Source organism: Dioscorea cayenensis, chromosome 14, assembly GCF_009730915.1.
Source record: "Dioscorea cayenensis subsp. rotundata cultivar TDr96_F1 chromosome 14, TDr96_F1_v2_PseudoChromosome.rev07_lg8_w22 25.fasta, whole genome shotgun sequence".
NCBI classification, from domain to species: domain Eukaryota; kingdom Viridiplantae; phylum Streptophyta; class Magnoliopsida; order Dioscoreales; family Dioscoreaceae; genus Dioscorea; species Dioscorea cayenensis.
In genome coordinates, this window is record NC_052484.1 from 11,528,248 (window position 1) to 11,540,610 (window position 12,363).

At 36.0% G+C, this 12,363-nt stretch overlaps 1 protein-coding gene across 2 annotated transcripts in view; it reads left to right on the forward strand.

Annotated features, from left to right (window-relative positions):
- The first annotated feature begins 800 nt into the window (after positions 1–800).
- The window catches only part of LOC120275669 (tRNA pseudouridine synthase Pus10), a 33,983-nt gene continuing 22,420 nt past the window's right edge, over positions 801–12,363 (forward strand). For both annotated transcript variants that reach the window (XM_039282329.1, XM_039282330.1), the window contains exons 1-6: positions 801–990; positions 1,853–2,247; positions 2,954–3,074; positions 3,190–3,307; positions 4,739–4,899; positions 4,973–5,044. In XM_039282329.1, the coding sequence (XP_039138263.1) occupies positions 895–990; positions 1,853–2,247; positions 2,954–3,074; positions 3,190–3,307; positions 4,739–4,899; positions 4,973–5,044 (963 nt within the window). In that variant the 5' untranslated portion in view covers positions 801–894. The remainder of the gene's footprint in view (positions 991–1,852; positions 2,248–2,953; positions 3,075–3,189; positions 3,308–4,738; positions 4,900–4,972; positions 5,045–12,363) is intronic.

Sequence of the window (12,363 nt, forward strand, 5' to 3'; positions counted from 1 at the left end):
ATAATATATATTAATTATTTATAATACCAGGGTGGGGGTAACCTCACCATGGGTGAGCATAACATGTAATTCATGCAAAAATACATCAAACCAAACACATTTTTTCTAAATCCACATTTACAAATCCCTCCAACAAAATACAAAATCCTATGACTAGCATTACAAATACATCCAACCAAATATTGGATTTGACTCACATGAATTTTCAAATACAAAGATTTGTAAAACAAATCCAATGCATTTTCATTCCCTAAATATAAAGGGTAATTTTTTTTTTAAAAAATAATATTTAATATTTTACAAAATTCTAAATAAATAATTAAAAAATATCACATAGAATCTTTAAAATGGGATAAGTAAAAAAAAAAAAGAGAGAGGAGGGATTATATTAAAAATGTATAACACCAGAATTATTTCCTTTATTTTTCTCTCTTCCCTTTTGGTCTTTCTACTCAGAAACGCGCCCCACTGATCCCTCTATTCTTAAAAATGGTTCTCCTTAGTTTCTTATACTCTCAAATGAGCCAATTAGTGGTTGTATTTTCAAGAGTAGAGGGAGTAGATGGGAAGAGATTAAGAGTAGAGGGACTAAGTTGGACCATTTTCAAGAGTAGAGGGATTAGTGAGACGCATTTATGAGTAGAGGGACCAAAAAGAAATAGAGAGAAAAGTAGAAGGATCATTTCATGTATTATACCTATAAAAAAATGATAATTATTTAATTATATATATATTTCTTTAATTAATTAAATTTGCTTATATATTAAAAAAAAGGACAATTATTAGGGAAACCCCGGGAAGTGTAAACCCTTCAACGGAGGGCTTTACTCGTTGCTGGACGCGGGGGAGCATTGCTTCTCTTCCAACAGAGATTAGGGTTTCTGAGCTGCTGAAATGGCCAGCGGGGAAGAAGAGGCAACAACGTTCCTGAGCCGCGCTGCATCCTCTTTGCCTCCTCCGCATGCTATCCGTGATTTGCTATTCCATGGGGTTCGATCATCACCTCCTTCCCTTTTCCTCAGTTTGTAATGTTTTTTTGTGTTTTTCTCGGTATCTGATAAACTGAAGAAGAAGAAATTTGTGTGAGTTAGGGTTTGTTTGGACTGAAAGTCTCTGACTTTGCTGCTGTCTTAACTGATGAATTGGCCCGGAAATTGGATGAAATAATTTGATCAAGGAGTTTTTAAACATTTGATGGAAGTTGCATTACAGTTTTGTTTTTATTTCTTTTGTTGTATTTTGATTAAGAAGAAAATGCTAGAACATTCTTATATTGTGTTTCCTTCAATTGCTTGCAAATCTCTCTCTCTCCCGTGAGCACAAACTTAATTTTGTTGAAAATAGGAAATCAAAATCAAGTAATGTATGTGTTATGATAAAAAGTTGGACTTTTTCGTTTGCGCTCTTGGATGCAATGGTAACTATTGTTCAACTCAGTTGTCAATGAGCCTTTTTCATCAAAATGCAGTCTAGTGGAATACAGGACTTAGGACAAGACAATAACGCTTTCATATCACGCCTTTGATCTTGTATTGCATCTTTGTGTGACTTGGTACTGATTTATTGTAATAACTAATATGAGATGAATTAACAGGGAAGTTTACTCTTTTGATGTGCCTCATAAGTGTTGTTTCCTCTGACAAGTTCTATAATTTGGTAATTATTTGCCATTAGTGTGACTTGTTTTTAGAGCATAACTACCATTGTTCTGTTGTTCTTGACATTTGAATTTTATCCTCAGCCTATTTTTTTCTTTGTTGGATGAAAATTCTTTTCATACATGGAAAGTTATCTATGATTTTTTTGATGATGATGTGGTAGATTCAAACTGATGACCGTCTTTCAATTGCAGGTATGCGTTCGATGCATTTTCCGCTTGTTTGGGGTCAGTGAATATGATGACTCATGCCCACTTCTGAAAGCTTCAACATTGCTCTCACTTCTTAAAGAGCGAAGGAACATCCCCAATGCTATATCTGAGAATGGTTCAATTGCAAATGGTCTTACCCAGTGCCCATATGATCCACATGCTTCAGGGAATGAACAACCATATTGTAGTGTTTGTTTAGGCATCTTGCAGTTTACTAATGGCCATGATCAAGATTTGAGAACATGTGAGGGTAACTCAGTCAGTGTCCTTACAAGTGCAATCACTGAAATACTCAAGAAAGAGGCTCACCAAATTGATGGGTTTTCAATTGAAATATCCCTACCACCTGTTGTGTCTGCTAATGACCGTGCTGTCTGGTATCATCTTTATCCTTTGGTCATCTATCTATTTATACAGGATTATTAAATTTTTTCTGTACACCAAATATGTCTGATTTATCTAGCAATTCGATGCTTATATGATCTACAGTAGACCAAATGAATGAATTGCATGCATCTTCTATAGGTAGGGAATTGAGGCAAACTGTGCTTTGCTCTTGTTTAATTATTAGGCTCAAGTCCTAACATAAACAGATAATAAGGAAATTCAAAGCTAAATGGAGTATAAATTAGAAATGCACGTCTTGTCTCTGATGATTTTATTTATTTATTTATTTTTAATGGCCACATCCTTGGTAACTTAGCAGCTGAAATTAATGGCAGTGAAGGAGATGGTGGTGTATTTTATGTGCTATAAGATTTCATGAAAGGCTGGCTAGTGTGTCAGCCTCTAATTACCTGGTCTTATTCAAATAGTTAAATGTTACAGCAGCTTTACTCCTAGATAGGGACTATTTTCTTGTTTCTAACTCTAGGCATTGAATTATGAATGGACATCCTTACTGGTCTCTCAAGGTCCTGTATTGAAGATAGTATTAAATGACTTAGTGCATACTGAGTTTTTTACATTAACCAAACTTTTCTGGATATCGATTTCTTTTTCATATGTGTATTGCAAGCTTTCATTGAGAATATCAAGAGCTTGCTTTAGCCTCTATGAGTAAGATTCTTTAAAAATTTCTAGGTTATACATGAAAAGGAGGTATGCTTCTGAAGAGTGGTTCATAGGTAAGTTACTCTCTCAGCAAATTTCTGTGAAGGATGCGTTGAGATCATTGGTGACTACTTCCCTTGAAAGCTGCTTGGTACGCTCATCTTTGTATATATGCTATCTAATTATCTTGTTCTAATATTCAGGAACCATCATTTGTTTTGTTTAAACCCATTTGTTGTAAATTAAACTAATTTGCATTTTTGCAGGGTGTTAAATCCAGTAGCAGCTCTTTTTGTATTCGCTTGACTTACATCCATGAAGAAGCTTCAAGTAAACTTCAATGCTCCATGCAAAAATTTCATGGGTTCAAGATAAGAAAAACAGGTTTAGATTTTATGCTAAAAAATTATATCTATTCAAATTTTGTCATGTTTCATTTTTCAGCAAATTGAAAAGTTAACATATATGTATCGTTGTTGTTAGTGAGAGTAGCTTGTTAAATTCTTTTACTAGAATGGTAGGGCTTATAAAATGATGAAGCAACTCAGTTTTGAGGCCCTATATGTGGAAAAACTTAACCAACCAATTATATTTTCTTTCTTTGTTTGAAGATTTCAAATTGAGTGCTATGCCTTTCGTGAAGAGGTGGAGTAATTGACATGTTCTTGTATTTAATCCCCAAGGCTATGCAAAAATGATGAATGCTTATTTTTGTCCTCTATCCCATGTTGTTTGAAATTTTATTTGAGAAGCCACACAGGAAATGATTCCATGCTCCTATCAATTATTTTTATCATGATACTGGATTAAACCTGTGCAAGACTTGTAAGTTCAGCAAACACTTTACTAGTTTTGTTTTTGGCCAAACCAACAAAACAATGGTATTTCATTTCGGCCCAAAACCTGTGTTGTTTGTCCGGTTTTGCCACTCTTTATATGAAAAAGAGGAAAATAGAAAGAAAATTTACACTCTGTATTCTCTCACTCAACCAGATGGTTGCATTCCCACCTTTTCTTTTGTTCAAGGTAGAAAGCGCCTTAAAGTAGTAGTTAGTTAATGTATTATTGTGCTATGTATGCAGTAGAAGATAGAGAATTTGGATTTCTTGGCGAAAAGGCGAAGAAATAGTTTCATCATCCCATTACAATATGATCTAGAACGAGAGAAAGAACTAATACCCTGTTTTGATATTTCAATTGAAATACCCATAAATGCTATTTTACGTGGAAATAATACCACTCAGGGAATTGGAATAATATACAACCGATATTTTTAGCTATTATCAATGAGGGCAATATAATATATTTTCTATATGCTTATTAGCAGTAGATATCCTGAGTTTTTCCTCCATGAACTTGTGAATCCTCTCCATTAGTCTGTCTTTTATGGCTTACAAAACCTTAACTTCGTCATCGAGTTAAATTTTAATCAACCTTGTAATTTGGCTTGTGGGAGAATTAAATGGAACATTTAACATTGATAGCTTCAATAGAAAGTGCAGATCACTTTCCCATGTTTCCTGCTGCAGTAAATACAGATCAGTTTCGTATGTTACCTGCTGAGTAAGCACTAGTCTTCTTCGGATATCTTTCTCTGCTTAAGATTATAAAACAATAAATATCAAGTAAACATGTCAAGGTAAACATATCAAGGATGAGTAGCTCAAATTTGTGATGTTCTTAATAGAGCATGCTGGTTATCTAAAGATTAATACAGTTGGATTTCTTGTTTTCCTGTGAAATACTCTGGGGTTGTTGATGTATTTTTCAGCTTTTTAAGTGTGTCAAACAGCAATAGACTGCTATTTGTATCAGAGACATACTGCAAGGAACACATGGTTGATGACTTGTGTGGGAAAAATGAAACGATTTCTGGTGAATTCCATAGATGTGACTCTGATGCAGTTGTTCACTGCACACTCAATGCCATGCAAGATGATGCTTTCTCTGAGCTATTCATGCTTCCACCAGAGAAGGTAAATCTTGCAGAGTGGAGGTTTTTTTCCCCGATATTTGGGTGTATAATTTCTCAAGATTCATGTTTTGCAGACCAACAATGGCTGCAAGTTGACAATTAGCTGCTACAGACTGACCGTGTATATTGGTGGCAGGTACTTGAAGGTATTATTTAAACTTCATCTTTAATTGGTTTATTTTAATGTTCAATCATTCTTGTGTAGAATGCTTTTCGTTGCTTGAATTTCTGCTTTATGTTGTAATATATCTCATCGTGTTGGACAGTTGGAGTAGTATATTAGTGTTTTTTTTAGGTAAACAGCCAAATGCCTATTTTGTTACTCGTACTACAGCTGATTAATTGATGACATCTCACAACTATGACTCAACGGGTGCACATCTGCCATTGACTTTGTAGTGAACTAAATCAACATGGTATTATTTAGTTTGCTTCATATGTGATGGAGGTTCTTTAGAGGTGTATACTTGTTGGTGCCATGACTCACATGTGCATTAGATGTGTTAAATTGTTAATTTTAAAGTGGCTGATATGAAATGAACAGCTCTTGCTTTTTGGTATATGGTTAGCGGTAGTTTTTAGTTACAAAATTATACAGGGCATACTAAGAGCTTCTTTATGGTATTTTTATATCATTTAAGATGTGCCAGAATTTAATGGTCCACCAAGTCCTTATTTAATATTGCACTCAATCGGAAAAGGGAGAAGATGGAGACAAGAATTAATATAAGATTGAAGAAGATGATGCTGTAATAACATGTTATCCAATTGTTTTGGGAAAATTAAATGGTTATTCCACAAGCAAAGAATCTAATTTCATCCTATGAAGTGCTTACTTAAAAGTCCATCATGAGCACCAATCCTGGTGCCAATGTGCACTCTCTAGTAATATATGAAATTATGAACATCCAATACAAAAAGGATTAGAATTTAAGTGCTTAAAATGCTTAATCAACTTATTAAAGTTTATACTCATTGAGCTTTATTTCATCTGGAGGCAAAAAGTCCATTATGTATCCAGTCATTTTAACTATCAAGATATCCTCAGATTTGCTCTATTATTTGACTATGCTTACTACTGATACATGTAAGCTGTAGTGAGCATGTTTGTCTTTAATTGATCTATTCATGGTAATCTGCTTCTTTCAAAGATTGTAAAACCTACTCTTAAATGCAATTTAAGACATCCTTTATTATTATTTCCCCACCTTAGACAGTTAGCATTCTCCTGAAAACATTGGACGTCCTGTAGTTGTTTTGTGTACATTGTGATGCCATCTAGTTTGTAATTGGTACTGGCGTGGAACTTGTTTTTACGCTGCACCATAATAAGCAAATCTCATTCTATTGCTCACTTAACTTAAGAGTAGTTCCTATTTTTTTTATTGCATTTTGTTTCCAAGCCTACTAGTGAAAATGCAGAGCATGATAATTTATTCAATCTTTGTATTTATTTTTTCTAACATCATCGGTACGATTTACGGCCCCTGCATTTGAACTTAATGCCACATGATGGACCTGGGTGCTTGTGTACATATTACAATGTAAGGCTTTTTATTACCAAAAACGGAAGAAAAATACAAATTACTTAGCAAATCTAAAAGAAACAGAAATAAGAAGATTGGGATTAAAGAGTGTTGAAAGGGTAAAGTACTAATACCTATCAATATGTCATGTATTTTATGGTTGAGTGTCCTTTAAATATTTATATTAAGGAACCTTAGAAGCTATGGGTTAGAAAATAAAAAGAAAAACCTTATGCAATAAAGGGATCTATTAAAGCCAATATCCCAAACAAGAAATATTATGTAGAAAGCAAAAATAAAATAAAATAAAATAAAATAAAATAAAATCCACAGCACCGAAATGGTTATCTTGGGCTCCAAAAAGAAGGAAGTCCATGTTGGAATGGATAAATGAAGAAGGAATGATCATGATATTCTCACATTGTTTACAAGTCTCTATATATATACATACACTAGAGTAAACAGTAATGTGCTTTATATGTTTAACATCCCCCCTTCAAACTCAAGGTGGATCAGGAGGATTTGAGATAGAGTTTCAGAAGATGGAACCGATGTTCTTAAGTCTTGGCCTTGATGAAGAAATCGGTGACTGGAAGCTTAGACGGCACATATTGAAGAACAATGGTCAATTATTGACAATGTGAACATGTGAAGCACCAATATGCTTAGTCAATTCATGCTTCACGGGTTATTAACAATCTGTATAGCACCTGTGTTGTCACATAGAAGAGTAGGAGTATCACATGAGACACCAAATTTAGTTTGCAACCAACGAAGCCATACAATTTCAGATGTGGTAGTAGCAAGAGCCCGAAGTTTCGCCTCAGTGCTAGATCGTGACACCGCAGTCTGTTTTTTGGACTTTCTTGCAAGAAGAAAAGTGCCAAGAAATATATAATACCTAGTGATGGATTGGTGGTCAACAGGGTCACTTGCCCAGGTGGAATCCGAGTAAGTGTGAAGCAGAAGTGGACTGCAAGGGGCATAGAATAGATGTCGAGATGCTGTCTTCCTCAGATAACATAGCACACGAAGTAAATGGCTGTAGTGAATTAAAGTAAGAGTATTAACGAACTGGCTTAACACATGAAAAACATGAGGCCTGGTGATGGTTAGATAGACAAGAATGCCTACAATATGACGATAGCATGAAGGATCCTCTAGTGGTGTGTCATCCGTGGGACGAAGCTGAGCATGAAGCTCCATAGGTGTAGTGATAGTCCGTGAATCAGTAAGGCCAGAGTGTACAATGAGATCCTGAATATATTAATGCTGAGAAAGTAAACATTATCTGTAGAAGTCACCTCGATTCCCAGAAACTAAGAGGTCCTAAATCAGACATCATAAATTGTTGGCTGAGATGTTGCTTCACAAAAGCAATATACTCCATATCATCACCAGTAATCAACATATCATCAACATAGAGCAGAAGCAAGGTGCGACTACGTTGAGAGATATGGATGAATAATGCAGGATCATGATTGTTGGGCGAAAAACCAGCTGCATGCACCACAGAACTAAACCGCTCAAACCAAGCACGTGGAGCTGACTTGAGACCATAGAGAGCACATCGAAGGTGATAAACATAACCTTCAAATGTCTCAATGCTAGGGGGTGGATGCATATATACCTCTTGTAAATCTCTGTGAAGAAAAGCATTCTTCACATCCATATGAGAGATAGTTCAAGAGAGAACTGCAGCCACAACAATCAGAGTATGAATTGTATTAGATGAGCACAGGAGCTAAAGTCTCATTATAATTATGACCATGTGTCTGCTGAAAACTTGAGCCACAAGATGAGCCTTATAGCATTTCACTGAACCATCATACTTTGTTTTGACCTTATACACCCACTTGCATGTAATAGGAATGACCTGAGCAGGTAGAGGAACAAGATCCCAAGTGCCTGTCTTTTCTAAAGCTGAAAGCTCCTTTGACATAGCTAATTGCCACTCAGGGATATTGGCTGCCTCCTAATAAGTATTGGGCTCATATACAGCACCAGTTAGGGGTGAGCAAAAAAATCCGGATCCGATGATCCGATCCGATATCCGGTTTTTTTACCCAAATTTTTTGGGTACCCGATCCGAAAAAGAGGGTCGGGTACCCGGTCCGAATTTTTAAGGTGAAAACCGGATCGGATACGGGTCGGGAGAAATTAAAAACCGGGTATCCGAATCCGATCCGGTTTTTAATGTATTCATTTATATATATATATATATAATTAGATATAATAAATTTAAATTTTATATGGCTTAAAAAGTAAAAAAGAAAAAAAATCCAAATCCCTCATTTAAACCCTTTAGTTTAAATTTTCCAAATCCCTCATTTAAACCCTCTAAGATGTTTTTTTTTCTTTTTTACTTTTTAGTCCTTGTAAAATTTAAATAATATATTTAAATTTTACAAGGACGTAAGTAGAAAAAAAAAATTAAAATCCCTTGTTTAAATACTTAAAGAGTTACTTATATAGTTACATTATTATATATATATATATACATATTAATAAATTTAAACTCTAATAGGGTTAAAAGTAAAAGGAAAAAAATTTCAAATCTTTATGTCTAAGATCGGTGAAACTCTTTATTATTTTTTTAAATTTTTTTGTGGGGAGAATAATGTAAGGTTTTAATTCTTTTTATAAGTTACAAGTTTCTCATATTTGTTTTTTTTATGAATGTTGATGATATATAAAAAAAAAAATCCATGGAGCAGATGAAACTTAATTTGGATCCGGATATCCGATATCCGATCCGGTTTAAACTGGATACCCGATTTTTAGTATCCGGTTTAAACCGGGTCCGATACGGGTCAAGCTTTTGCTGATCCGAAAAACCGGGTAGCCGATCCGGTTTTAAAAATCGGGTCGGGTACCCGGTTTTGCTCACCCTTAGCACCAGTAATAGAAAAACCATTTCTATTAGGTGCATAAATAGTAGTACGATTACGAAGGTCATATCGAGACGTCCAGGCAGGTTATAAACCATCAGACGCTGCATTAGTGGTACTTGCCGAAGCATCGAAAGGAGCACAAATGGAGAATTGGGGATCATAAGGAACTTTAGGCCGACAATGATAGTACAAAGCATAAGTGTCAATAACTGAGGGTGGAGGTATAATGGAAAGTGGAATTGGTATAACGGAAGGTGGAGCTGGAGGTGGAGTAGGAGGTGAAAAAGGAATAATGAAAGACTCTAGGAATCAATTCCAAAGGAGGAAGTTGAAGAAACAAAATAGACTCTGTGGAAGAAGGAGAGGAAGAGGGAGGTTAAGTAGCATAAGAGTAGAAATAAGGACGATTCTTGTCAAAAGTGACATCATGAGATATGTGAATGCGACATGCTGAAAGGTCATAGCAATGATAGCCCTTATGCTTAAGACTATACCCAAGAAAGACACTTAATCGACTGAGTTGTTAACTTGGTACTTTCATGAGGTACAAGTAAGTCATAATAGACACAACCAAAGACTTGAAGTTGTTCATAATGAGGAGGAGAACTGGACAAGATTTCTCTAGGACATTTACCTTGAAGAGGAGGATGGTTGTATGTTGATATCAACTACCGTTGAAACTGCCTCAACCCAAAAATAAGTTGGTACAAAAGACGAAAAATAGTGGACATATAATCATGTGATGATGCTTATGTTAGTAATCCCATTCTGTTGATGAGCACTAGGACAAGAAAATTAAGGAAGAGTACCCTCAGATGAGAGAAATTGACGAAAAATAGTGGACATATACTCTCATCCGGAATCCAAACGAAAAACACGAATGACGGTAAAAAATTGAGTGTGAAACATGCTAGCAAACGACTGCTAGATAAATAACAACTAAGATCAATGTTTCATGAAATATACATACCATAAGGAGCAGGTCTGCAGGATGAGAGTTGAGAATTATCGAAGATCATGTGAAATGAAGCCCTCGAGTCTAAGATCCATGAGGAAGTAGTAGTACCTAATGCAAACATGAGGTAGCGGATCCAGATGGACGGATCACAAGATCAAAACAAGAAGCACCAGTAACAACTTTATGATGAGATCTAGTGGAGCGCTTGACCCGGAACTCAGCAAGCTGCTCAGGATGTAACTTGAAGAAATTATGAGCACGATGACCTGTCTTCTTCTAGTGGGTACAGACAATAATGTTTACAGAGGAAGGAGCCCTGATCACTCCAGTTTGATGAGGAGCTTCCAAAAAAGTGTGAGATCACTGAAGTGGTAGCAAGAGCACGAAGACGTGTCTCCTCGGCAATCAAAACTGCAAATGCTTTAGCAAAGGTAGGAAAGGGGAATACATTCAAGAAGCTGAATGCGTACTGGCTCCAACTCAGATTGGAGGCGCATCACAAACTGAAACATGAGGTTCTGCTGCTCATGTTTCTCCTTTGCCGCACAGTTCTTGCAGCCGGTGCATCCCTTCGGCACCATACAATCTAACTGACCGAATACACGAGTGAAGACTGTGTAGAATTCTTCCACTGATAGATCTAATTGCTGAAGATTATGTAGGTTTTGTAGCAGGGAGAACTGGAGTGCCTCACTGGTGTGTAGATAGCGCCGTTGAAGATAGTTCCAAATTTCTATGGCAGATAAATGATCAACAAAGCTCATCCTGATTGAAACATCAGTACTCATGCACAAGATGCCCATGACATGATCATTGGCAACCTGCCAAGCCTTGACTATTGCTGTAGCAGTCGTGGCCTCATCAGGTGGATCGCTAATGAAAAGAGGCGAGACGAATTGATCTTAAAAGCATGCATACTATTATGACCATTAAGTCTAATATCCGTGTGAGAAAGAACACCATTGCCAAGAATTGTCACCATTGAAGTAGTCGTGGCCTCATTAAGTATTGTTATCTATCACTGTGTGTAGTCACTGTAGATAACACTATGCACATCATTGTAGACATCATTGTTGACATCACTGTTTGTCTGCCACTTGTCTACACCGTTGACATCACTGTTTGTCTGCCACTTGTTTGCCACATCATTGTAGATGATGGTTTGAGATGACTGAAAAAGATGAGACCGGAAGGTTGATGAGATGATGGGTGGAGAAGATGGGAAGATATGAGATTGTGAGATGACCGGAAAAAATGAGACCGGAAGTTTGATGCGATGATGGTTGGAGAAGATGAGAAGATATGAGATGATGGCCGGAGAAGATAAGACCGGAAGTTTGATGAGATGATGGCTGGAGAAGATGAGTAGATCTAGATCTTTCTTGGAAGTTGAGAAGACGGAAGAGGCCGGAGATTGATAAGATGATGACCGAATGAGATGATCGGAAGATGACTGGAAGATGACTGGAGTTAGGATTTCTTAACCCTCTTTTATACCATGTTAGAATGAATAAATGAAGAAAGAATGATCATGATATTCTCACATTGTTTATAAGTTTATATATATATACACTAGAGTAAATAGTAATGGGCTTTATATGTTTAATAGCCAAATCTAGCCATTTATGGTGCTGCACACAAGGAAAAAAATTAAAAATTAAAATTTTATTAAAAAAAATTATGTTTTCTAATTTGTTTGAATTTTTTTTTTGGTTAATTTGTAATAAGTTACCTTTATGCATGAGACATACATTAAGAGTGGAAAATTGTAACTTAAATGAAACTCTCTTCTCGCATTAAAATGTGTCAAAGCTGTGGATTATGGAGTCCTAGAATAGGAAGTGAATGCATGCATAGGAAATTAAATGATGGTCTATCTTTGGAGTAACTCAAGGTGTGGAGGTATGTGTTGGAGAATGGAGGGGCCTAATTGACTCTTTGGTCGTCCTAATGGATGATTATATGATCATGATCGGCATGGATTTTATGGATAGTGGGAAGACTGACGATCCGCTTCTCTAACACAATGTGTATCTTAAGGAAAGAAATCCTTAATGAGTGTTATAATTTGAAATGGAGCGAACGTT